The 26622-nt window shown below is 47.5% G+C and overlaps 1 protein-coding gene across 1 annotated transcript in view; it reads left to right on the top strand.

Annotated features, from left to right (window-relative positions):
* The window catches only part of LOC115905535, an 87726-nt gene extending 73984 nt beyond the window's left edge, over window positions 1-13742 (top strand). The window contains exon 7 of the mRNA XM_030951905.1: window positions 13609-13742. Coding sequence (XP_030807765.1) covers window positions 13609-13742 — 134 coding nt within the window. The remainder of the gene's footprint in view (window positions 1-13608) is intronic.
* Window positions 13743-26622: the final 12880 nt, after the last annotated feature.

Genomic DNA, 26622 nt, shown 5'->3' with positions numbered 1-26622 from the left:
CCAGAAGGAGCCTCCTTTCCTGTGCTCCCTCTACATCTTGACAAGATCTGCTTGTCCCTGAGCACGTTAATGGTGTCCCTGAGCCCAGGGGGTGGCATGAGGAGCATCTCTGCTGCTCCCCATGCCTGTTACACCAAAGCTGTAGGATGGACAGGAATCAACTTGGCCTTGGGTCAAGGCTGACTTTGGGAGTCCGTTCAAGTGCTGCTGAGACAGGAAAAGTAGGTGAGAGGAGCATCCTCACTGCCCTTATGGAGCCTCCTGGCACTCTGGAACCACACTCACAGCATTCTTCTCTGGAGACTGCAGCTTGATTTTGCCCAGGATTGTGCTCCTTGGGCAGTGCAGTCTGGTTTTTACCCACAGATTAATCCACGTCATGCTCACAAGCATTGAGCTGGACAAGTTTGTGGAGTACTGATGAGCAGCTGCTGGCCCCAATTCAGCTGATCCTAACCCAGCTGGAAATCCAAAATCCTGATTCACCATCACACACAGCCCAAGTAAGCATTTCTGTATAACTTAAATACACCTGTTTGGTGGTTTTTTTTTTTTCTCCCTGAAAATGGTGGTACCTGATAAAACCAGTTGCCGAAACATGATTTGTTTGTGATGGTGATTTAAATTAAGGGTCAGGCAATCCCAATCTCGTGCACACCGGTTTAGGAAAGCTCTGCCTCCTGGCCAAACTTGCTGTTTGGCTGTGGAGTTACTACTGGACAGATGTGATCTGAAAAAGAGCCAGCTGGTCAGATAGCAAGAGCTCAGCTCCTAATCCCATCATTAATGGACAAGCAAGTCGCAAATGAGTCACTTCTACCTCTCTGGCTCAGTTTCCTTGCTAATAAAAATTAATTGTATTTTCTTTTTTCTTCTTTTTAGTTTTTAAAATTTATCTGCTTCCCCTGCAGACTGATTAATGAGGTGGTTTTTTCTGTGAAACAAGGGAAAAAGATGCCGGTCCTGGGAACAGCCTTCAGGAGATGCTGCTGAAGAAGTGCACCTTGTCAGGGGTGATAGAGCAAAGAGCCAATTCACAGCTCTGCAACGTCACAGCATTGTGCTGCTGGTTCCCAACTGTTAATTTTCCCTTTTTGCACTGATTTTATTTTAAAAAATCAGGGATTCTTCAGGAAGGCAGTTCTTGCAATGCGATGAAAAATGTTGTTCCGTAAGTGCTGCTTTCTCCCACAAAATCACACAAGCTCCAGCTTGCTGCTGCGCTGCTCAGGCACTTCCCAGGAAATGGATGCATGGATTTACGTGTATCCCCCTCAGCTCTGGCTGCTCTCTGCCCTGGCTGCAGCCCTCAGCTGCCCTTGGAAGCAGTTTACACACACGCCAGCGCGGAGGGAACGCCGCGGGCTTCCAGGAGAGCCTCGCGCGCCCGCCAAGGGAAGGGAGAGCACATGTGCCCGGGCCTTCTGGAGGCTGGGCCCTGCTTTCTGAGCCACAGGCCCGGATCCTGGGACAAATTAACATTTTCCATCCCCAGCTGTCCATTCTGCCTTGTTGCGACACCTCTTACCTACTTTTCGGGCTGACCTTGCGCTGGGCCTGAGACTGTTCACGAGTTTTTTAGTCATTGTTGAGAACAAGGAAAGAGAAACAAACATCTGGTTAGCAGAGCTGCCAAGTGCACATTCCTTCCTTGTTTTTCAACCTTTCAATCCCTTTGTTTTCTGCCTGAAATTCCATTTGATAAATGCACGAAGAGCCACAGGGCACTGATTAGACGCAACTCCTGTCCTGACCCACGCTCACCAGCGTTGCCTCGCTGGAGCAGCCACAGACCCCAAAACAAGAGTGAGGCTCCGGTAGAACCACCCCAACCATGAATGGGGGGCTGATCCTGCTCCCATTGAGGTCAGTGGGGGCTTTGCCATCAATTTCAGTGGGAATAGGATGAGGCTTTAATGTTGTTCCTGCAGTGAAGTGGTGCTCAAGCCCGTCCCCTGCCAAACTGTGGCTTTGACATTCCTACAGCTCTTGTGTGGGTTATTTTTAATTGGAAACAACAACTTTATTGAATCTTGGCCCGCGGTGCTGGCACAGCCTGACCAGACCAGGTGGGGCTGCTCCACAAGAGGCACGTGAAACATCAAACAGAAGAAGGGCCACATGACAACAGCTTTGCCTTCTTTGCCTGGTTTTCTGCCTGGAATTACACTTGAGAAATGCCTGGAGAGCCACTGGGCACTGCTTAGATGCAACTCCTCTCCTGTGCTGACCCACCACCACCACCACCACAAGCTTCAGCCTCCTGCGCCCCTGACACAGCTGTGTCCTCCTGGACCACAGCTCCTGAGACCTTCAGGAAGCTGGGTCCATCCTCCCCAGCCATAGGGACCTCTCTACATCATGCAAGTTAAGGAAGAGCAGCTGCCTAAATTTCATCTCCCTGTAAAGAGACTTCCCCAGGGGCTGGATCAAACCCTCAGGAGGCCATACCACCTTCCAGCAGCACCTGTCTTTTGAAGAACCCTGCTAAGGCAAGACTCAATTTTAATTGGAAACCAGGACCAACATTCCAGTGGGAAAAAGAGCTTGGAATCCCTTCAGAGAGAAATCCCAGGGAAAAGGTGAGGCACAAAGGCCCCGCAATGTTCTCACTCAATGGGGCGTCTTCGCAAGGCATTGCTCTCGCTGTTGCTTGGAATACCAAGCATCTGAGTCTCTTAAAAGCTTCCCTCTGTTTTTTATTTACGTGTGACTGAGTCTGTGTGCCTGAAAACCAGATTGGAAGATCATTAATCTGGGACAAGAAAGCGCCAGACTCATAGAATGCTGTCCCTCCCTGTTGTCAATCCTCGCCGACCCCAACCTACGCAACGACTGACGCTCCGCAGCGGGATTGTACCGGCCTGGAAAGCCTCACTTTTCCATCAGGGATGCCAAATCTGCGGCGTGGCTTGATCATCCAAGTTGACACCGGACATAAGAACAATTCTATTTCCTCCCCGCTGGTCACTTCCATAAATGCCAAGTTCTGGGCAACACAATGTTCGGCATTTCCAGCAAACCGCTCCGTGATCTCATTTGCGTCGCCAGATTTATTTATTTTAAAAATGCCTTTTTTTTTCTTCTTTTTTTTTTCCTTCCTCGCGGCCATACATTTTAGATTAAAAAATAATAATCATGCAATCTCGCAGGAAATTGGGCTTTCAAAATCGGGATGCAAGGAAGTATGGTCCAGTGGAGATTTGATCAGGCAGATTTTACAGCCCCGTGGCTTGTTGGATACCCTTTTTCATTAAGATTAGTTTCAGTTTCTGGCCCCTGTTCTCCCATCACGAGTCAGTTTTTTTTACCCAATGCCTTTTCAAGGGAACTACAAACTCAACAGCCAGTTATTAATTTCACTGGTGAATGCACAGTCCTCATCGAGCTTCGATTCTGATTTAAAGTGGTTTCTGAGTGAGGATATTACAGCCCCAAGGAGAGCTATTGGCTGCCCCATTCCTACACGCTGGAGGTCTGAACACTATAAGTGGAGTTGCTCAGAGAACTTTCAATCCCCTCTTTCAGAACAAAAAGGATTTGGGGTGAGCCTGAGAATCTGAATGCAGAAGAACCTCGGCATACTGGATCTGTGTTGGCATTTCCAGGTCTAGATGGGAATGCTCTTTTACCAGCTGGAAGGAGGAACAACATTACTCCCTCCTGGAAATGACACAGTATTTGTATTCAGAAACTTGGACAAGTATGGTGGAAACTACTGGGAAGTTCTGCTTTGCAGATGGAAATGGTTAAAACTTCCCTCAGCTTCTTGTCAGTTCCATCCATTGAGTTCTACCAGTTCAGAGGGGCTTAACAGCCTCTGCAAACCAGCAAAAAAAGCACCAATAAAATCTTTAATAAAGAAAATGTTTTGGAAATCCAATTTGACCAGGCCTTCTCCAAATGAAGGGACTACACTCAAGGCTTGGAAATTCTTCCTCTATGCTCTACAGATGCCCTCTCACTGACCCATAACTTCATTTAACTCTCCTCAAGAGGAAGAAAGGAATCCCTGCTAAAATTATTAGCTTGCACAAAGAATATTTGCTTTGAGGGGAAGGCCAGCACACGTGCTTGGCTTTCTCAAAGGACTTCCATGGCCACAGCACAAACTCTGTCTCTCACAGCCAGGAGATTCCTTTTTTCCCCCAAAGGAAACACATATTAGTACCCTGTAACACTCCATGGAGATGCCCCAGAGCTCAGCACAGACATCCCTTCACGTTCGTGCTGTGGGTTTTGGTGTCCCTTGGCCCCAAATTGCCTATACTTCCATAGACACAAAGCACAGGGTGTTTGGTGCGTAGCAAAGACATCCAACAGCTCCCAATCCCTTTTCCTGCCCACCCCCAAAAGGAGCATCACAAAATGGGAGATTCAGCCCTGAAACGCAGCCCAGGGGCTGGAACCCCACGGCAGCCTCAGAACACAACATCTGCCCTCGCCTTCCGAGGGGAAAACCAAACCAGAGCGAGTTTGCGCAACGCGTAATCGAACCCAGTTGTTCTCCAAGGCAGGAGGAAGATGTTCGTGCTATCCTCCGAGCATCCATCCAGGGCTCTGCGTCCCCAGACTCCACCCAGCGAGATTTGTTCAGCTCTGGGTCGTGTTTTTTGCGTGTTTCCCCCTCATGGAGGTTTTCTAACCATTAGGGCTGCAAAAGCACAAGAATATTAAGAGCAGTTGACAGAAGAGCTCTCGGGGGGGATGCAGCGCGCAGGCCCTCAGGATAATGCACATCTCCTATTGTTATAATTATTAGTACTTTCATTAAAGTGCAGGAGATGAGTTATCCAGGAGGGGAGGAGAGCCTGAAATCATGCATACCTTTTTTATGAGGCCCAATACAGGCTGTGGCCTGAGTCAAAGCACTCAGACAGAGCCCAGCTCATCAAATCCATTGGCTGTAGTGGAAAGAGACACATGAGTTCTTTGATAAAATGCCACACTACAAGATATCACAGCCTCAGACATGGAACTTCAAATCTAGTCCCAGTTATGGCTCTTACACAGAGTTGATGAATACTCAGAGAATGGTGAGGCCCTGGCACAGGGTGCCCAGAGAAGATGTGGATGCCCCTGGATCCCTGGAAGTGTCCCAGGACAGGTTGGATGGGGCTCAGAGCACCCTGGGATAGTGGAAGTTGTCCCAGCCCATGGCAGGATGCTGGAACAAGGAGGTCTTTAAGATCCCTTCCAACACAAACTGTTCTAGGATTCTATGGTCTCAGGCTGCGTTCAACTTGTTATTCCAGAGGTGCTCTCCAAGCTCAGAATGTGCTAGAAAGCAGGTAAGTTTTCTTTTTGACCAAGACCGAAAGGTAATGTCTCTTTTTGGCCAAGACCAGATCAAAAGCTCCCTCAGCTCCTCATTTCCCAATGGTCAGGAGGAAATCCGAGGCAATTTTCCCATGCAAGGCAATGCTCCGCACCATGACCTCAGTCAGTTCAGCCACAGCTTCTCTGGGCACCCTGTGCCAGGGCCTCACCAACCTCACAGGGAAGAATTCCTTCCTAATATCCCATCTAACCCTGCCCTCTGGCAGTTTGAACCCATTCTCTCTTGTGCTATCACTAAAAATTGCCTCTTCAGGCCTCTCACAGCTCCTTTAGGTGCTGAGCCTTCTCCTTTCTTCCCAGTGCTCTGTGAGCACCATCACCCCCAAAGCAGCTTTCTCCAGCTTGCCAGTGTTCCTCACCCCATCCTGTTCCTGGCAACTCCACACAGAGAGCTCCCACACAGACAGCTGACCTCGAGCAAGGCACGGTGTCACCTCCAGGGCTGCGTCCACCCCACGTGCTCCAGCTCCGGGGAGAAACTTCTTGGAATCAGCAACAATGGAGGGAAGAAATGAATTAATTAATCTTCCCGATCTATCTCCCTCTAATCCGCCAAGGAGTGTCCCATAACTTGTGACTGATGGCTCCTCACCCAGGCCTCCCAGAACACATTAATCACTTGAAGACACAGTAAAGCTTTCTAGTGAAGAACAAAGCACAGCTGTTCAGAAGAAGCAGAAAATGCTGGCCCCGTTTTCATGGGCACACCGCACAGCGGAGGAACTGCCTGTTCTGGTGCAAATAATGGACATTAATTAGCACAAACAGAAGGTCTGTCATGGCATTTATCTATGACTAATTTAAGATTTTCCTTGTTTGGTGCATGTGAGGCAGGATGCACTCAGTGAAAACTGCGCTGAAGTGAGTTGGTAACTTGAATTTCCCCAAAATATTAACCCTGCATTCCTTATCTCCACCTGCCTCAGCTGTCTCCAGCAGATATGACCAAGCTGCATGAGGCCATGGGCTTCAGAGATACCTGTACTTGCCTTAGCAAAGGTGAGGGTGTGACTGCATGACCTGAGGAAAGGGAATGCCAGGAGGTCTTAGACACATGTGAAGAAGTTAAAAAGGTGAAAAAGCTACAGGGTGAAAAATGATAGGGAGCCACAATAAGCCCTTCAGCTATGTAAAAGGCAAAGAGGAAACCAGAACCTGGGGACAAGACTGTGGAGTCACAGACACCAGAAGAAACAAGGCAAAAAACCTTTTTTGAATATTAGGAAATGTCTTCTAATAATAAGAATAGGAATGCACTTGAGGCATCCTATATTCATCAGCATAATAACTTCTTCCCATTCTGCCCCCAAACCTTCTCTCCCACCTGTGGTCTCTGCACAAACACGTCCTACTGCAGAAAAAAAAAAACCCAAACAACTGTTCCAAAGGTCAAAGTAGTTAGAGAAGTACAAAACCCTGCACATGTGGAGGAGGTAATTCTGCCGTGCTCCCATTCATCACCCATTTTTGGCCCATGGCAATCACAGTGCAAAGGGAGCAAATGAACCTGGCCACAGAGTTTCTGCAGCTTCCCTTCAGCATTTCCCAAGGAAGGCTCATGCTTGGTCTCACAGAGGTCACACAAAGAGCCAGGTTTTCCATTTCTGCCTGTTCATGTGTGTGAGGACATAGGGGAGTTTATTCTCTTCATTTGTGGGTTTCACTGGTATTTCCACCAGAAAGGACAATGCTTTGGAGGCTGGGGATGTTCCTTAAGAACTGGGGGTGATTCCAGAGTGTAATTACATTATTAGCCCAAATAAAGCATGGCATGTCCCACTACAGCACATTTAGAAGGAATTTTTACATCGTTTTTAAGACTCCAGAGTCACTTCAGCCCAGTGCAGGCAGCAGTCGCTCTGGAATACCATCTGCTCAGAAGAACAAAGTCTGCTTTAAAGAATGAAGTGTTTAAATCCTCATTTTAATTTTTTTTTTCCAAGAAGTGACTTTCCTTTGTCTTGCTTCACTGCTTTTCAGTGAGCTGAACAGATTAAGTTGCTGCACCACGAGCAACAGCTGAGTTGCGATCATGAACATGCCTTTCTTTGGTGAACTTGTCGAGAAAATGAATTCCATTTCTCCACATACCTGAGGAGCAAAAGCACTTGTGGAGAGGAATCTCTCCCACAGGGAGCCCTTGTATACTTTGCAGTAGTATTTTATTAAGAGCTGGAGAGTTCAAGGGTCTCACAAATGTAAGTTTTCAATTAGCTTTCCATTGTGTCCCAAGCAGTCTCTAAATACTCAACTAAACTTTAATCCAATCACTTGATTTGACTCCAGGCATGATTTATCTTTTAATCATCATCTGCTCAATGAGGGGGGAAAAGAAAGCAAACTTGTTCTTGGCCCATCATGACTCATACATGATTTTACTGCCATCACAGTTGTGCTTTCCTTTTGGCTGATGTCTTGGCAATTGCAAGCACTGGCTTTGGCTTTCTGTTTAGGTATGATCTTTCCTGCTTCTTTCCCCACCTCCCAAAATGTTGAACAGCACTGGATGTTTGTCCTTTATACTTTTTCCCACCGAGGCATGTGATTTTTTTAAAAATTATTTTTATTTCTTTTTTGCCATCTCTCGACGTTACATTAATCAGAAGTGTCTGCTATTTGACCTACACCCAAGAACACAAATCATGCCTTAAAAAGGGGGCTCACTCTTTTAAACAAGCAGCATTTTCCTGGAAGGATATATCACACAGAGAGTGACACACCAAGACACAGAGCAGCCAGGACCCTCTGGGCGCTTAGCAAGAGCTCAGCTCTGGAGCTGGGGCGAGCCTGGTGAGATTTAATCCCTCCCCCACATGCTGGTGGTGCTTCAGTTTCTCCATCTGGGAATGAGATTTTCAATGCATGAAATATTAGTCTCCATTCCAGGGGCTCTCCATAAGATCAGGATGTCCTGTGACTCCTCTGGGACAGTGACACCAGTTCATGACCAACTCACCAGCAATACCCCAGTGCACCTCTCCAGCAAAAATAAGGAATGAAATGGAGCCAAGCTTTGCCCAGGAATGTGGCGAGCTGCTGAGCCTTTGAGGTCTGGAAGTGTTGCACAACATCTCCCCATGCTCTGTTATTCCTGTCAGAGGCTTGTGGAACTCGCGGCTCCACTTTCCAAAAGCTGCTCTCAACACAGCTCACCCAGAACTCCCCAGAGCACACGGGATTTCTCCAGAGATTTCCCATATAAGCCTCCCTCATCACCTCTAGAAATCTCAAATTCCTTGAAGACTGACTCAAATGTCAGTGCCTGGCAAACAGGTTTTGATATTTCTCTCCGAGTGCCAAGTTTTGAAGAAGAAGGTTGCATAAAAAGATCAGGTTTCTTTTTTTTGTTGTTTTTATCCTTTTTTTTTGGTGGGAAAATCAGAATACATAACTCTAAAGACAAGCAGCAGCCTTCCCCAAATGCACTCAGATGGAAAAGAGAGGAAGCTTTTTCAAAGCAACATCATCACCTAATTCTGCTCGGCATTAAAAGATACTTGTCCCTGAATTTCACAGGAGCAGCCACACTGTGCCTGTCCAGGAATTCCACACTCTGCCAGCACTGGATTCTCATGGAAAGAGCACAGGAATCTGCTGATAATTTCCCTGGCGTGCTCCTTCAGCCTCCACCAAACAGTTTTTTGGATTTTCTGTCTGCTTTGTGCTGTGGTTGCAACTATTGACCATGGAGAGGTGAGGTTAGCCTCTTTTCCCAGGGAAATATCATCAGGACAAGGGAAAATGCCCTCAAATTATGGCAGGAGAGGTTCAGGTTGAGTAGGAGGAAAAAATTCTTCACTGAAAGAGTGGCCAAGCATTGGGACAGGCTGCCCAGGAAACTGGTGGAGTCACCACTCATGGAAGCATTCAGAAAACAACAGAGAAACGTGGCACTTTGTGATATGGTTGAGTGGACATGGGGTGTTCAGTCAAAGGTTGGACTTGATTATCTTGGAGGGCTTTTCCAACCTTCAAGATTCCCTGGCCCTCTTTGAAATGTCAGTGCTTTTTTTTCCATATGGGTTGAGGGTGCAGCCTCAATAACACCAGGCAGCAAAGGAGACATGCATAGGGGTGGAGAAAGAATTGGGCATTTGCAGGCACTCCCATGGCCAAAACCTGAGTAAATAAACTTACTTGGGGTCTGGTTGAATAAAGACAGGAAAAAAATGCCTGCCCAAATCTCCTGATCCTTTGGTGGTTGTCCCCAAGACTCTGGTTCCTCCCTCATGGCTGTGACACTTGTCTGTCAGAGAGCATTGGCTCCTCTTTGATCCAGCAGTGGTCTGACACCTGGAAAAAGGAGGAAACACTGAAAAATAGAGTGGGATCATCATCCCATGATGTGGGTCATCCCAAACTTCCCAGGCAGGGCATGCTGGCTTGGTATTCAACTCCAGAGTGGTGTCCTCACCAACTGTACTCAATAAATAGCCCATCCAAGTGCTTCCAAAATTATTTTAAGGCTTAATCTTTGCGTTTTCCATAGGTTACAGCAGGGGCCTCCAGTTGCCCCCATCTGCTCCTTTCTTTGTCTAGATTTGGGATGGGATTTTCTCTTCCAGACTATTTGTCATCACAGCTGCCACCCAAACCTCATTCCCAGATTTCTGATTTTTTTTTTTGCCTCTTAATTTTGAAAAGACTTTTCTGCAACACAAAAAAAAAATTTAAAAAAATCCCAAAGCAACCCAACTCTCCCCTGTGTGCCCAGCTCAGCATCACCACAACCTGGCGTGACAGCTCTCCATGAAAAACAGCTTTGGGCTGTGCTCCATCCTGCCACCGGGTCCACAGAGCCAACCAAAGGCGCTGAACCGCGTCCAAGGCACATCCAAGGTGGCTGGGAAAAGACAGGAAGAGCCACCTTCCAGATGGAGGGGAAAAGCCAGGAAGAGCCACCTTCCAGATGGAGAGCGGGGCCGAGGCCTCTCACGCAGCCAAGGAGCTTTTCCCAAGCCGCCGTTCCCGGTTTTTAGTGGGAACATGTGCTGGCTTCCCATAAAGCAGCAGCAGCTGCCAGTCAAGCAGGCATCACTCTGTAAAGCTGCCCAGGGGACTCTGTGTGCAGGGCCAGGCTCTCCAGGCAGGTTTATGAGGTGCCACCTGCGGGATTTACAATTCCCAGGGCGGCCGTGCAGGTGCAGCCAGCAGGGATGGGGGGAGCTGGGGAAAGGCTCCCAGCCCCAGCCTGGGATGCAGGCTCTGCTCTCCTGGGGCACAGCAGGAGATTTGGGCTCCAAAATCCCACAAAAGTGGCATGTTAATGGGAAAGATCACGAGATTTCTGGCAGGGCTGCAAGCTGAGGAAGATCTCTTCTCTGTCTCATTCTTTTGGCTGTTCCCAGCTATGTCTCCCTCCTTAGGGAAAGCACGAAGATTAAGGAAAAAAGCCCTGGAACAGGTATGGGAGACTGTGGGTTGGGTTTTTTTTCTCTGTATTTTTTTCCCATTAAGTAATGATGACAAAACCTACAGATATTCAGGATTTCTTGTACCTAAAGAAAGGGCTCTGGGGATGGGTAACCAACCTCAATAAAAACTGTACAAGCATCTTGCAGAAAACGTGTTTTCTACAGAGGCAACCCAAACCTTCTGGGAGTGAGGTACTTAAACACACCACTCAGAGATATCCAAATAAAACCACTAAGAGCAGCATTAGATGTCACATGAATGACATGAAACTTTCTGCTCCCTAGAAAAATTTCTCATTGAATATGGACACAGGGTTATTCATGGGAATTATCTGCAATCCCAGCATTATTTTAACTTGCTGGGGGGATGTTTCAGATGGTTCAAGCATTACAGAATCATGGAATGGTTTGGGTTGGAGGGGATCTGAAACCTCATCTCATCCCACCCCCCTGCCATAGGCAGGGACACTTTCCACTATCCCAGGTTGCTCCAAGCCCCAGTGTCCAACCTAGCCTTGGACATTTCCAGGGATGAAGGAGCCACAGCTCCTCTGGGCAAGTAACTTTCCAAAGGCCATTCCACAAGGAACATCACTGTCCTTCAGGAGCTCCATGAGCACTTCCACACCCCTTGAGATCAAAGCACAGGCTGGCATCTCCCTAAAATGACCATTCCCTCCCCGAGCAGTGATTCCTTAGATAAGGAATCCCTTGGCAGCAGGAGCCCAGAGGTGAACTCCCGACACGTAAAAGACTCTGGGAGAAAGGGAAAACCTCCAGTGAGTGTTTTTATGAGAGAAAAAACCTTCCTTCTCCTGGAGACTGGGATTAACTTTCTGTAACTCTGCAAAAGGTTAAAGGGACCGTGTTCACTTTTAAACACCAAAGGCATTTAAAGCAGAGACTACCTTGACTCATTTATTCTACATTTGAAATAAATCAAAGTTATATTAACAACCACTCACCAGTGTCTTCCTCCACAATCTCTGACATCTGAGGTTTCTACCCAGCGAATAATAAAGGTCTTGTTACCTTTTCACTTAAATCAACATCCTGCAAAGCTTCACTTCACAATTACTGGAGCATCCCAGGAATAGCCATTAGCCCTTTGAAATGCTCTTGCCCTGGAAATCCTTGCTCTGCTTCTCATTATGTCCTCACATCCAACAATCCTTTCAGGTTAAAAAGCAGCACATTCCATGGCTGCATGATAATACTCACACTTTTCCTGCCCCCAGCTGTTCTCAAACCAAGTGCCCAGCGATTCAGGTGTCCCAGGCTTGGCTGGTGGCTCCAGAGGAGCTCCAGGACCTTGGTGTCCACCCCTCTGGCTGGGGCTCCAGGCAGCTCCACCAGCCAGTCCCTGGAGATCCCTCTGTAGCTGCATTTTGGCAGTGCCTTCACTCACACCACCACGAGCTGCACAGTCCCACCTGCATAAAGCCTTCCCCAGGAGTTTTTTTTGCAACTTTCATCTGCTCTTCCCTGCTCATCTGGGTCCCAATTCCCAGCTCTGAGGATGAGCTGCACAGTGTAACATTGGATTAGCAGCTATGACATGATGGACTTGTGCTTTGGAGTCATCTCACTTGAAAGTGAAGCATCTGGTCCTTTCTCCATCTGTTCTTTGTCCAGGCCAAGGGCTGACTCCCTTTATTAAGCAATTAAAGACGATGGAAACGTATTCAAGCTGAATTCCTAGGGGAAAAAAAAGCAGAAAGTATTAATAATAATTATCAGGTTAAAGTATTAATAATAATTATCAGTTTTATGAGCAGGAAGGTTCCCCAAGTTGAGTCTAAAATAAGGCAAATGGGACAAGAAGAGGAGAGAAAAATCTACTTCCAAAATAACCTCAGGTGACCCATTTATCTCTGAGATCCAGGTACAGGGTAACAGCTTCCAGCTTCTAAGGTACTGGAAAGAGAAAAAACCTTCAGTGGAAATAATTCCTGAAAGCAGGTGTGTACCCAAAAATCCATGAAATCACAGAGTTGGTTCTGGGTGGATTTGGGTAGATGGCAGAGGAAAGGGGACAAGGCTGAAAAAGGTATTCTCAGCATGATAGGAAAGTTTTTTAAGGCAGATGTGGATATCCAGACTTGGAAAATCCAAACCCAAACAATGATGGCTCCATTGCCTATCACAGACATAAATCCTGGGCAGAGTTCCTGACTCAAGAATTTCCTTTCATCAGACCCTATTGATTAAAAATGACCAGCAGTCGAATGTTATTTCTGGATCCCACTGGAGCTGAAGGGCTTTGGAACAAAACAGCAGTTGAGCAGCTCTTGAAATTATAACATCATAAGCAACAGCACCCCTGCTCAGGGTGGTACCCCACTCCCTCAATCCCTTTGGGACATTCCTTAACCAACAACTTCCAGACAGGTGAAAAATTAGCCCAATTATCTGCACATTCCCTCCCTCTCTGATGAGCAGAGCTGCAGAAACCCTGGGAGTGCAGCAGGTCTGGAGTTGTGGTGAGGGCTGCTCATGTGAGGGATGGGAACCTCGTCTTCTCTCCTGAGACCCAACCTCTTTCAGAGCTGGCCTTCCAAGGGGAAACCTTTTCTTATTTTCTCTTTCTTCCCCTCCCCTTCCCCCTCCTGCTTTGTCCAGAGTCTCTCCAAGAGAGCCGAATTCCCCTTGAACATGCTAAAAGGAGGCTTGCTGGAACATCTGCTCTGCATGTGTGGAGCCAGACACATCCCCAGGCAGCACTGCTAGCAGTGATGGATCTGGGAGGGAACGTGGAGCCCTGGAGAAGCATCTGCTCAGAGAGGGGAACCTGGCCCACAGAACTCACCCAGCTATTTGCTGAGCCCCCCTGCTCTCTGCCCCTTGCTCCCAGTGGACAAGTGCCTCCTCCAGAGCACTTTCCAGGAGCTATTCTCTCCCCAGTTTGGTATTTCCAAATGTCTCCTGCTTGTGCCACAGGAGCACCACCAATGCTCAGCTGGGGAGCTGGAGGAGAACCTGGAGTGAGTGGTTTCTTCTGGGAGCATTGCTTGGACAGGACACTGGGAACTACAGCTGGACTTGAACTTAAAGGCCTTTTCCAGCCTTAATGATTCCGTGACTTCAAAAAAACCAGTGCAGAGTGAACTCCACACAGATCACTCTGAATTCAAGGCTCAGCTCTGCCACCTCTGACAGTGGCCACTCCTGCATCCACCCCCTCCTTCCCTGCTCCTTGTTGGGGCTCAGTGTCTGCCACCGTGAACTTTCACTACACCAAAATTTTGTGTTCCTTGGTACACTGGCATCAGAACAAATTATGTTCTTTGTACAAAGCCAGCACAAAATTCCCACCCTGAGCTGACCAGAGGAAGCCAGACAAATTCGAATTATTTATCAGCCATTTGTCCTCTATTGGGCAACCTTAACGATTCTTGAATTGTCACACTTGGCATTTTCCTTTCTTATGCAGATTTACAGGTAATGGATTTCCTGTTTAATTTGCACAACAACAAGAACAAAGGCAGCCCTAATGTTTCCTGAAGTGTCGCCTTCTCACAGCTACTCTGCAAGAACCTTTCCTGCAGCCTGTTTTCTGCTGCCTCAAGCTTCCTGCCCCAAGGGAAAATGCCAGGTCGCTAAGAAGGGACCTTAACAGCCTGTGCCTTATCCTAAAGTCAATCCCTCTTTTCCCAAGGCAAAGCTGCCAGGACTGCACCCTAAGACACTGTTAGATGGAGAACATGAGAATCCTCCGGGATCCATGATAAATGCAGGTCGTTTTCTGCTCATTGGCCCTTTACCTGAAGCTGCTGAGCTTTGTCCCATCAGGAATCTGCCTGTGGCTCAGGAACTCCACAGGTGTCTCTGGAAACTTCACCACACAGCAGCAGGATGGGAGCCTGTGCACAAAGTCAAGCACGTGATGAAGTACCTTTATAAATGTTCTTTATGACCTGTTTCAGGAAAAGCATTTAGGCTTGCTCTAACTTTAAACATGATTCCTTTCCATTCACTCAAGTCCTTAAAAATAAGACTTGAACTATTTCTGAATTAATTTAGACATTGGCAGTAAGCACTGTGGAAATAAAAGAGAACGAAGCACACACATTATGTACCTGCCCTAAAGCTCTGGTGGCGCTTAACACCTTCCACCCCATCATCCCTGCCATGCTGGATACCTGCTGCTCTCCCAGTTTCCAGCTTTTCCAGAGGTGTGGCCCACCTGCTCCACCCCTCCAGGACTGCATCCTGTGTGGTTTGACAGCCCTGGTGTGAGCATCAAATGTCCACAGAGCTGTCAGGACCCAGAACATCCCTCTGGCTGTCCAGGACAGCCAAGACCCCTGCCAGGGGGTTCAGAAGCCCTGGGACGGAGCCCAAAACACCTGTGGGTTTGATTATGACCCGTGGAGCAAATTACCAACCTTACATGAAGATCAGCAAGCCACAACAGTTTAGAATAATAGTGAAGTTATCATGGGGTGAAAAAGTAGATTTTGAGGTGTCTGGAATGGGGCTTCAAAGGCAAGATGGAGGAATCTGGGCATGTCCAGCCTTTCTCCTTCTTCTTCTTGGCTTCCATCTTCTGCTGCGATGTTGGCACTTTTAGATTGGTTTAGAGTTGAAGCTCACTGTCTAACATAGATTAAAGGTATTGGAGCGTCATTGTAAATATTGTACATGCAGTTTTTAGTATAAAAAGATAACACCGCCCCGGGGCAGGCAGAGCGCCTTAGACTGTCTTGCTGAGCGGACCTCGGCAGGACAGGAGAAAGAATTTTATAGATAAGATACAATCAACAACCTTGAGACCGAGAAATGAAGAGCTCTGACTCCTTCTTCGACCACTGGGCTGGGAAAAGAGACTTTCTGACTTATCTTGGGGTCACTCTGACCAGCTAGAGACCCCGACACAGAGCAAATGTGTGATTCAAGTGCAAATGGGAAATGCAGCAGCCAAAGGAGGGGATGTTGGCTCACTTAATGAGGTACCACTGTGCCCCAGTTTTGCACAGCAGTGCGTCCCTCACCTTCCCTCTCCAGAGGAGCAGAAGATGCCACTGTCTTGTGCTGTCAAACGCAGGAGCGTGTGTTTGTGACAGTAATACAATAGCATTTTGTTTGTCCCCATTTTGTAGGGCTGTTAACACCACACCAATAAGATAAAGGACTATTTTGTTCCTTCCTCCAACCACTCCTCACCAAACAAAATCCCTCTGTGAACCTCCTCTAAACAGGAGGTGGAGAGACTGGACCTGTGGAAGGGCTCAATAACTGCTTCAATGAATTTTCCAGGAGAAAGTCAATAGAAACCGCATTCTGTCCTCATTCATATTGTTTTGTAGTGGACAGCTAATAAAAAGGGAAGCATGTGCACTAATTAGTTTTGAAAGGCAAAGAGGAGCCATGAAGTATTTCCTGCTGAGAAGACATGAAGTATTTAAATCCTGACTCCCACTCGCATTTGCAACTGTGGAAAATTTTGCCATAACCTTCTCCAAGGACACAACCAGAACTCCCTGTCCACATTTGCTGAAATTAAAACCCCACTAAACCAGTTTAACCTGAAGTTGTGAGCATCCCTTGAGCTTGGTGGGCCAAGGCATGGAGGAGCTTTGTTACAGCTTCGAGGAGGGAGGCCCCGCTGCGGAATCTCTTCTCTGGGAGCCACCAGATCCCGGCGCACAGCTGGAGAACTTTCTCCTGGAGTGCCTGGCGGAGCCCTCCTGGCCAGGGCCGGGTGGTGATGATCTGAACAAGCTCCCAGCCCCGCCGGAGCCTGTGGGACAGCCGCGGCAGCGCCGTGCCGCCAACCTGCGGGAGCGCCGGCGCATGCTGGGCCTCAACGCGGCCTTCGAGGCCCTGCGCGGCCGCGTGCCCACCTTCCCCTACGAGAGGCGCCTGTCCAAGATCGACACGCTGCGCCTGGCCACCGCCTACATCGCCCTGCTCAGGGACATCCTCCTGTCCGGCTGCCACCCCCGGACCTACGTGGAGCAGTGCCTGAGGAGCGGCGCCCCGGGCCGGCAGCGGGCGGCCTGGAACACCAGCGGTGAGCGAGGGCGGGCGGCGATTGAGGGGAGCAGGGCCGCCCTCGGGAGGTGATTCTGGGCAGCTGTTGGTTTTGTTGGATGTTGGGGAAGATGAAACAGGAAAGCTTTATAAATACGATTGTTTGGCAAAAGATTTTGAGAATATAGAAACTATAAGCGAGACTGAAATGAAAGCAAGCTTTGAGATCTTTTAGTTACTGAATAATGGGAAAACAATGGTATGGCTGGCTGAAGGTAATCTTCTTTTGATGAAACAAGACTCCCTGCTTGCAGGCAGGTCTAGGGTCTGAGCAGACCCTGCCAGCTTGGCAGCAGGGGTCTAAAGAGTAGTTTTTAGGTTTTAAAATGTAGCACAGTATGGTAATGTAGTGATTCTTATAGGCTGTATGGAAATGCTATAAGATTTGTATATTGTACTAGATTGGTTAGTGAGAATCAGAATATTCAACACAGAAGATAATTTATTGCATTGTAACGAGAACTTCGCTCTCTTAGCTCTTACTTTTAGCCCTTGATTCTTACCCCATTTATTCTCTTACCCCTTTTACTCTCTTATGCTTTTGCTCTCTTGCCGTTCTTTCCCTCTCACCCTCTCTACCCCTCTCTTCTCTCGGGCCTGCTCCGAGCTGCAGCTGGCAGCTCCCAGCAGAGCCCTGCACCCAGACCCTTTGCAATAAACTGCTGGTTCCACGACCTGGCTTCAAAAATCTCTCATCTACATCCGTCCCAACCGTGCTGCCCCCTGATGCTCTTACAGTTGGTTTTTGGGCAGAGTTGGTTTTGTTGGTTTTTGATTTTTCACTCATCACACCCAAATAGCCCTGAAAAGCACAGGAATGACCCTCAGAGAGTGGAAATCTCAATCGGGTTGTAGCAGAAAATCATAATTATCCCTCTTCTCTAACTTTTTTTCTTTAAAAAATGGAATAAACACCCCCTGCCCTCCACCCAAAAGCAACTTGCTAAGGTTCTTTTAACAAAGAGGAAAGATTTTTACTCTCAGAATATATTTTTAGACTTTTTAAAAAATTCTGTGAGAAATTGTTCTTTTCTGATGGAGCCCTTAGAGATTTTCTACGTTTTCTTTAGAAGTTTTCTTTAGCTTGTACTTGGCAGAGAAAAACACCTGGGTTTGGACACAAACAGCATTTAATTTCTTAAAATACAGATGTCCCAGCAACCCAGAGTTTCTCAGAGGTTACAGTTCAACACAAGAACCAGGTTATTGAACCAGAGCGTTCAAATTTCAAGCTATTTTCAAAATATGGGGAAGTAAATGTCTATTTGCAATTTATAATCTTATATAGTTATTTCTATTTTAAAGTGGAGGACTGTTATTCAGTTTTCTGTTCAGTTTGTACTTAATCCCTGATTTAGCTGGAATGAATTTAGGCCTTTCTTCCCCCAGAATGAATTTTTCATCAGGCCACTGCGTGGTGAAGATGGGAAATTGCCCAAACTGCCCAACACAGGGCCTCAATCTCACAAAGCAACAGGTTTTGTGCTGCTTAGAGCAGGAAGGAGCAGAGGGGGGTGTTTCAGTAGTTCTTAGTACTTTGCATTTTAGGTTAATTAATCCCCTTTCCCACTCTGTTCCTTTGCTGTATATGTTCCTTTGGATCTTGGAAAGGGGTCTTCCAAATGAGCTCTCAAAAAGTACAGCACAACTAAGGAAAGAGAAAAGTCAGTGAATAGAAATACTCCTTTTTCATATTACAGAGAAGTGCTAAAGGGACAGAGCCAGCAGAGGAAAAGCAATCAGTTTACTTGAAAGGAAAAGTTAATTGAGTTTCTTCTCCTTTCCTGTTAATTTCCATTATCTGGATGACTGGGAAAATTACTCCTGATACACCACTGAATATAACTCTCTTGACTACAAAAAAAATTTGTATTTTAGTGGCCAGCTTCCCCTGCTTTTACCAGATTTTAAAGAACACAAATATTTCTCATTGGGATCCCCCTTTTGCCACACTTCCTGTCCTGAAGATCTCCACTTGGAAAGATCCAATTGAATGAGGCTCCTCTTCTGGAGAGGCTGGATAGTTGACTTGTTAAAGGTTAATTTAAATGTTGAAATGACCGTGTTTTCCTCTCTCCCTTGTGCAGATCTGACAGCCCGCCTGTCCTGGGTAAAGTGGGATTAAGGAAAGGCCTTTAAAGGCAGGAAAACCTGGAGTGCTGGGTACCAGCTGCTCAATTCCCAGCACTGCAGGGGAGAACACAGCGCCAAGGACCTCACCCATTGTCCCAGAGCCCTTCCCCACCTCATTTCCAGCACCCAGCCCCTTTCTCTGCTGATTCATCACTCCTGGGGGCCTCCTGCTTCTCTTTCTCACTCTGATAGATCTGCACTCGCTTAAGAAGAGCAGAACGTTGAGAACCAGTGCCAGCACAACCACAGCCCCAACATTTTCCCTTCCACTGGATGAGGGTTACGTCCAAATCCCATTTCCAGCACGTGAGAAACAAGATCATAAGAAAAAAAATAAGCAACCTGTGAAAATCTCGTGCTTTGCTTAAGATATCCAGGGTGATGGTTGTGAAAGTCACCAGGGATTCAGAGACCATGAAAGTCCAGGAAGTGAGACATGGCTCTGTAGATATCCAAAATTTTTCACGTCTTCACAGAATCCCAGAAAGGTTTAGGTGGAAGGAACCTTAAAGCTCATTCATTCCCACCCCCTGCCATGGGCAGGGACACCTTCCACTATCCCAGGCTGTCCAAGCCCCATCCAACCCGGCCTTGGACATTTCTAGGGATCCAGGGGCAGGCACAGCTCCTCTGGGCACCCTGTGCCAGGGCCCCACCACTCTCAATCTGAAACCATTCCACCATAATGTTCTTTATTGTGGCATTTTGTAATAGGAAAGAAAATTAAATGTATTTATTATTTATCATTCCCATTAGTTCATCTCACATCTCCCATCTCTACGAAGCAAAAGCACGTCAGGAGCTGAGCTTTTGCTCTGGTTCTGGCTTTGGGGAAAGTGAAGAGGGGCCTTAGAGGAGGAAACTCTGAAGAACCTTTTTAGCTTTTCAATTTTTTCTGTCAAAACGATAAGAGGAATTTCACCTTGGGTGCAACAATGTATTTCAGTCCATTTAGAATAAAAACATTCAGTATCAAATTTTGACTCTGCTTTCTCACCTGCTTCAGACAATTGGAGGAATTTTTACAGGAAACAGCACCCAAAAAGATGAAAGTCTTAAAAAACAAAGAAACAAATAAAACACAACACCTGAAAATGCATTTTTTCTACTTTTACCCAGTTCTCTACTCTGGAAATGCTGATCCTCCATGTCAGCAAAGTGTCACTGGAGCAGCTATGACATTGTCACCTTCCTGGTGAGGTGAGAGCTCAGTGGGACCTGAGCCAGGGCTGAGAGCTCCATACCCATCTCAGTGGCCCAAACAGTGCCCAAATAATCCCAGCAGGGCTTTCCATGGATTTTCAACAGGATCTTTATTTCTCCAAGGTCCCACTGAGGGCAACAGGGATTTGGGATTCCTCCCAAAGCTGAAGTCCTCCTGAGGTGCAAACACCCACCACTGGTGCTCCACACTCAAATAACAATGCCAGGACGGACAGAAATATCTGCTGAGCTTCCCACAGCCCAGTTCCACCAGCACCACCTTGGAATTCCTACAGGATTTGCCAGCTGGGCTGGGGTCTGCAGGCTGGCAATCTCTGCCTGCTGTGGGGTCACTCCCACCTATCCTGCTGCTGTCAAGGCATCATCACACAAATGTGATGATCACACAAAGCAGGGCTTTGAGGAACAAGCTGTGGGAATTCCATGATGGCTCCAAGCTTGGAAAAACAGCAGCCAATAAACCCTGCAGCAGGTTATGGAAGGATTGGGGCTTGGGTTGGAGTCAAAACCAGAAATAAAATGTTCCTTTCAGTGCTGAAACCCTAACCTTGGGCTCTTGAATCAGTGAGTAGGGGTCAATACATTTATTGCCACTGATGAAGATGTTTCTCCTCACACACACCATGATTGACACTGGTTCCACTCCATCACCTTCAGCAAAGCCACATTTGATTCATGCTGACTGGGGCTGCCTGGAGGTGGCACCACCTCTGCCTGCCCTCCCCAAGCTACCTGGAGTCTGCCAGGCTCTTCCAGCTGGTGCTCCACCCCAAATTGCTAAAGCAAGGGTCGCTTTTTGGGTGATGTGTTGTTCAACCATTTGGATGCAACTGGCTGCTGAAATGCTGAACGTGCCACAGAATCAGGTCAGTGTCTGATGGTCCCATTAACTTGGAGTAAATAAAAGCAAATCAAGAGGGCATCAGCTCTCTCTGGCTGGAGCCATGGCTCCCTTCCTGCTAAACTGAGCAAAAGCAGATTGGCTCTTCAGGGATTTTTTCCAGGAAAGCCATTCCTGAATAGCTCCAGGGCTGGACACACATTTGTTCTTGAACAGCCCTGTCCTTTTCTGATTGAACTTCAGCTCCTGGATGTGGGCTACCAGGCAGAAAGAGGAGGGGGAAATGATTTCTGTGCAGGACATTTCCACTCCGTGCCAATCCAGGGGAACTGCTGAGTGTGGATTTTGTGGATACGCTCCATGTCCACCCATCCTCTCCCCTCACAGTTCTGGCTCATTCCTTGGGTCACAACTCTCCTGCCAACAGGCCTGGCTGGCAGCACAGCGCGATTCTCTGACAGGGAGCTGATAGTTACCCTCGTTTTTCTGTTCCTTCATCTGACGTCCTGAGCCCTGACATTTTTATTCCAGGAATAAATGACACAAATCCTATGGTGTACACACACAACCTGATTGTACAGCAGCCCAGATCAAGACTCCAAGATGACTTTATGAATGTCTATCCGAGGCTCCTCAGTCCATCAAACAGGGAATGCCAATGACCAACCTGGTTTGAGGGTCAGGCCCCACCTTGCTGGTCATCCTCAGCCCTGCTTCCTCTGCAATTCCACAGCCAAACCTCCCATGGAAGGGTGCCAGGAGGTGCTGAGGGGTTCTACCCTGGTCTCCAGCCTCTGAGGAGAAGCTGAGGGGCCCGAGAGCAGCAGGAGGATTGCTCATTCCAAACAGAGCCCCCTTTCCAACCCGCCGCTCTCCTTGCCAAGAAATGTGAGAATTATTTGTTACACCTTCCTTCTTCCAAAAGTAAACTGCTGACCCTTTCTGGAACAATACTCTGTGGCTCTCCATCAACCTGGAAACCCTGGAACAAAAGGAATCACATCCCCACTGGGAGCTGTTCTTTTGAGAAGGTGTTGGTAGTTGCAGGGACAATTTGGGAGTGAAAGGACAAATTGGTTTTCTAATTTTTTTTTTTTTTTTTTTGGCCACAGACTCACAACAGCATGTTTTCATTTCTGAGCCACCTGGGATCCTGGAAGGTGTCTTGCCCATGGCAGGGGATTTGGGTTGGGAGGGACCTTGAAGTTTATCCCATTCCACCTCCTGCCATGGGCAAGGACACCTTCCACTATCCCAGGTTTCTCCAAGTCCATTCAGCCTGGCCTTGGACACTTCCAGGGATCCAGGGGTAGCCCTGGATCTTCTGTGGGCACACTGTGCCAGGGCCTTAAAGAGAAGGTTTGGAATGGGAATACTTGGGAAAATTGCAGCTAATGAAGGAGCTCCCAGGTGTTCTTTCCCTCCTTTCCTTCCTGTTGCAGAGAAGAGTGAAGTCTCTCTGTACCTCTCATGCCCAAAATCCCTCACCTGGAGAGTGCTACCACCGTGGTGTGCCCTCAGGTTGGGATGGCAGGGAGTTCATCCCAACCTTCAAACCCAGTGATGGCCATCTGGGACAGGATTTCCTGGGCTGTAACCATGCTCTCCATGGACACGGGATATGACCCAGGGAGGCTGGCCCAGGGAACCAGCAGGAGGAGCTCATAGCAGCCGGAGGGTTTCTCTCCTGTGGCAGAAGATGTTTGCTCCTGGGTCAGACACTGGGAGGGAAGCAATGAACCTGTTCCCTGAGTGGATCCAGCCATCCCTGTGGTCGAAGCTACGTCCTGGAGCAGGACAGTCCCTTTGCACAGGTGGCAAAAGAGGCCAACAGGCACTGGGGTGGCTTTTCAGAGCTGGGTCAGCCTCCTAAATGCCTTGTGGGACTCACTCTGCAACAACCCAGCTCTGCTTTCCCAACTGCACCCCCTCAAAAACCCATGTGTAGGCACCCAGGATGTGGCTGTGGGGGCCACCAGCAAGACCTTGGGAAGGGCCTTCCAAGCCACATCAGCTCCTTCTGTGGGAACAAAGTGTAATTTCCACCAGCATGGCTAATTTTAGACGACTCCCACCCGGTCTGTTTGCTGAAGCCCGAGTGCATCTGAACAGGGAAACTCCAGCGCCAAAGCGATTCCAATCTCAAAGAAGAGAATTCCTTGCCAGGAGAGGGGGACGGGAATAAAAGCAGATAATGTTTTGGATCCGCTATCCAAGCCGGTGTTTGAGCTGAGGGGAATCCAGCTGCAGGCAGTGCCCTCTCGTGGTCCAGGATTACAATCTCGCCTTTCCAAAAGCAGGGGATGGCTCCTGCCAGCATCCCTGCTCCAGCTCAGCCCCGGGAAAGCAGATCATCACCTCGGGGAGCAGAGTGAGCAGAAACATCTGCTGCAAAAACTGCATGTAAAGGCTGCGCACAGCTATCTATCCCTGCACTTAGATCATGTTTTATGCCTCCTCACCCCAAACCCTTGTGATTTATCCTTCTGAAGCCGTTTTTATGCATTTTTCCATGTCCTGTTTACACACCTAGAGAAAGAGAATGATAGAAAAAAAAAATAGTTATAATTAAAAAAAAATTACCCTTACAATGCCCTCCTCTGAAATATCAGGGAAGTGCTTCCCTGAGGGAGCCAAGATGCCATGAGCTGGCACAAAAAGCCTCCAGGCAGAGCATCCACTGATCCCAAACACCCTCAGGAAGCAGCACAGCATTCCCTCTGCTCTCATCTTGGAAGTGCTTGCGCCATGGCGAGATGCCTCTTTCTCTGATCCCACTCCCAGGGATGGCTAAGCCATCTCCTCCAAAAGCCCTTTCCAAAAATAATCAGGCTGAGGCAGACACCGAGCATGGAAAATTTTAGCCCGGGCCGTTCCCGTCAGACACTGCTGCATGCAGATGGAAATGGAGCAATGGGAAGGGCAACCCCAGGTTTTGGCTGTTTGGGATGCGCTCAGGTTCGTGTCCCTGTCTCCTGGAAATGTGGCAGAGGAAAAGAGGGAATAATAAAGCCTTCCATAGGGAGATCAGGAAGTGTTATCCCTCATGAGGTGACATTGGCCTGGTGGGCCTGTCCTTGCAGCCTCTCCGCTGCCCAGCAGGTTCCCCTCTCTCTGCCCTTCCAGCAACAAGTCCCACTGAGGGATTCATCCAAACCCCATTCCCAGCTCGTGGCTCCAGCTGGGAATCCCAGGGAGGGCACTTTGCTAAGCGAGCTGCTGGGAAGGGAGCGCGTTGTTCCCGCTCCCCCTGGAGCACACGGGAGAGTCTTCCCTGGCCCGCGGTGCGCGGCTCTCCGGGGCACAATGAACTTATATGAACTGGAGCAGCCATTTCTGGAGGTTACAGCACCGGGCCCAGGCAGGGAGTTAATCCCAGACCTGCTTTCCAACAAGCATCCAACTCTGCCGTTTTTCGGGTACCTGGAATTCTGGCCTGCGGTTCCCAAGGATTTTGGCTCGCAGACGCTCTCCAGCCAGCACCTCTCTCCTGGTGCTGTTTGAAACATCACAGACACTTCTGGTGCTGCATTTATTCCCTCCATTCCATAATTTCCCCCTCCTGAGGAGGTGCACACCAACCCATTCAAGCATTTTGGGTGGTGCAGCAAGGCAAGGTGGAACTTCCCAGCTGGAAGGAGCCCTTGCACTGATTTTTGCACATCCAACAGGCAGATTTGCAGCATTTAATCCCACTTTATCAGGCCAAGGGAAGCGACAAAGCACATGTTTAAATAGAAGCCTGGCTTATACTTAAATTAGGCAGAGCTGACATGAGGGTGCAATTAGCACAGAGGATAAACTCCCGTGTTGGGATGGATCAACACCTTACAGGGAGCAGCTTATCAGTTTTCCTCTCTGCTGTTGGAATACGTGCTGCACTTCTAAATCCACCTTTTCGAGGAAGGTAATTCCATATTATCAGTATGTTTCCAACAGACACTATCCAACTCTCCTTCTGACACCCCGGGGTAGGATTTCTGCCGCATCGTGACAGGAATTTCAGGCTCAGAAACATTACACTGCCCCAGCAGAGTGATGGATCTGCTTCCAGGGGGTGAAAAATCCCCAAGCCAAACAAAAACCAGAGGAAAAAAAAAAAAGGAAAAAAAAGCTCTTTCAATAACTCAATTTTCCTTTTTCCACATTATATTTTTCTCCCGGCTCTTACATCTTTGTGAAGCGTTCCTGGTGCTGCTCTTCCACAGCCAAAGCGTTCTCCTTGGGGTAAAACATCGGGAAAACACGCGACTCCGAGCCAGGGCTGGAACTCAACCGCTCTGCAAAATGAAAGTAATACGTGGTTGGTACCTTCCCAGAGAATTCATAGTGTTAAAAATCAATAACAACTCTGCAATCCCACGAAACTGTGAAATCAAATCATTGGAAGAAGCTGGAAAAGCCTTGGAAGTTTTGCCGATATATATTTAAAAAATAATAATCAGAAATTATCGACTTTCAAGGTATTTTAAATAATGTGGAGGAAGAATCGTGCCCTACAAAAATAACGTGGAACATTCAAGGGAAATCTGAAGAGATCTGATCTTATTTTGAGGTTGAAACATGTTGCCCTTAACTTTTGAGAGATTTCATAAAATTAAACATGGAAGAGCCCAGCAGCCTCTCTTCTAAAGGTGTTTAGCACAAATAGTGAGATCAAATTCATAATAATATAAATACTGATCTATTCCAAGCAGTAAAAAGCAGTTTAAAAACCACATTTAAAAAGCATTCAGGGAATTTGTTTTAATTCCTCACTACCATATGAACGCAAAATAAGTACTTTTTAAAAATACTCTCACTGCTTAAATAAATTCAAGCTCCTGAATAAATAGCAAGAGAAGAGGTTTTTTTGCCTTACTTGAATTTTTGTTCTACTTCTTCTGCTTTGTGATATCTGTTACCTTGCTACTTATTCCTAGCTCAAGTTCACAGCTGCAGGGAGGACTTGACTTTTTTTTTTTTATTCCTCCTCGCTTTGTGAGCAGATCAGCTCGAATCCGGAGGGGAATTTCATGGTTGTGGCTGTCTCCCAGCCTCCAGAGCTGAGGAAAAGCTGCCTTACCTCCCTTCAATAAAATATGTGCCGGAGCAGAGTGGTGCATTTCAATCTCAAACTAGAAAGTAAAACAACAAAAAAACCCCAAACCCCACATTTCATAAAATCAACCAGATGCCTTAGGAGGGCAAATATCTTATTCCTCTTTAATTAAAAGGTACAGCAAATAGAAATCTGGGTTTAATTAAACAGCAGGAATAGAAGATGTTATCTCCCCAAACCACTCTGCCGCGGTGAATTAACTTCTGTGAGCCTTATTTTTGTTTGAAACCCCCACATATTAACCCAAACCCAGTGCTCTAAAGGGGAAATTTACTTTTTATGAGAATATTTCTGTGCTCCACGATTAAGGCAGCCAGCTCCTGTATAAACCAGGAGGGGCAATGGTTTGTACTGGTGTAGGCTAACACCAGAATGGGTCCTGCAGAGCCACTTGATGTTGACCAACACACCCGTGAACGTTCACACAGGAGCACATTTAGCCTCTGCCTTACCTGCTGAAGGATACAGTGAATTTAATTAGTGTTTAATCCATTTTTATTTTCAATCAAGACATGCCTGGTGACTCATTCCAG

The sequence above is a fragment of the Camarhynchus parvulus genome, chromosome 7, assembly GCF_901933205.1.
Source record: "Camarhynchus parvulus chromosome 7, STF_HiC, whole genome shotgun sequence".
Taxonomy (NCBI): domain Eukaryota; kingdom Metazoa; phylum Chordata; class Aves; order Passeriformes; family Thraupidae; genus Camarhynchus; species Camarhynchus parvulus.
This window is presented reverse-complemented; position numbering and strand designations above follow the sequence as displayed.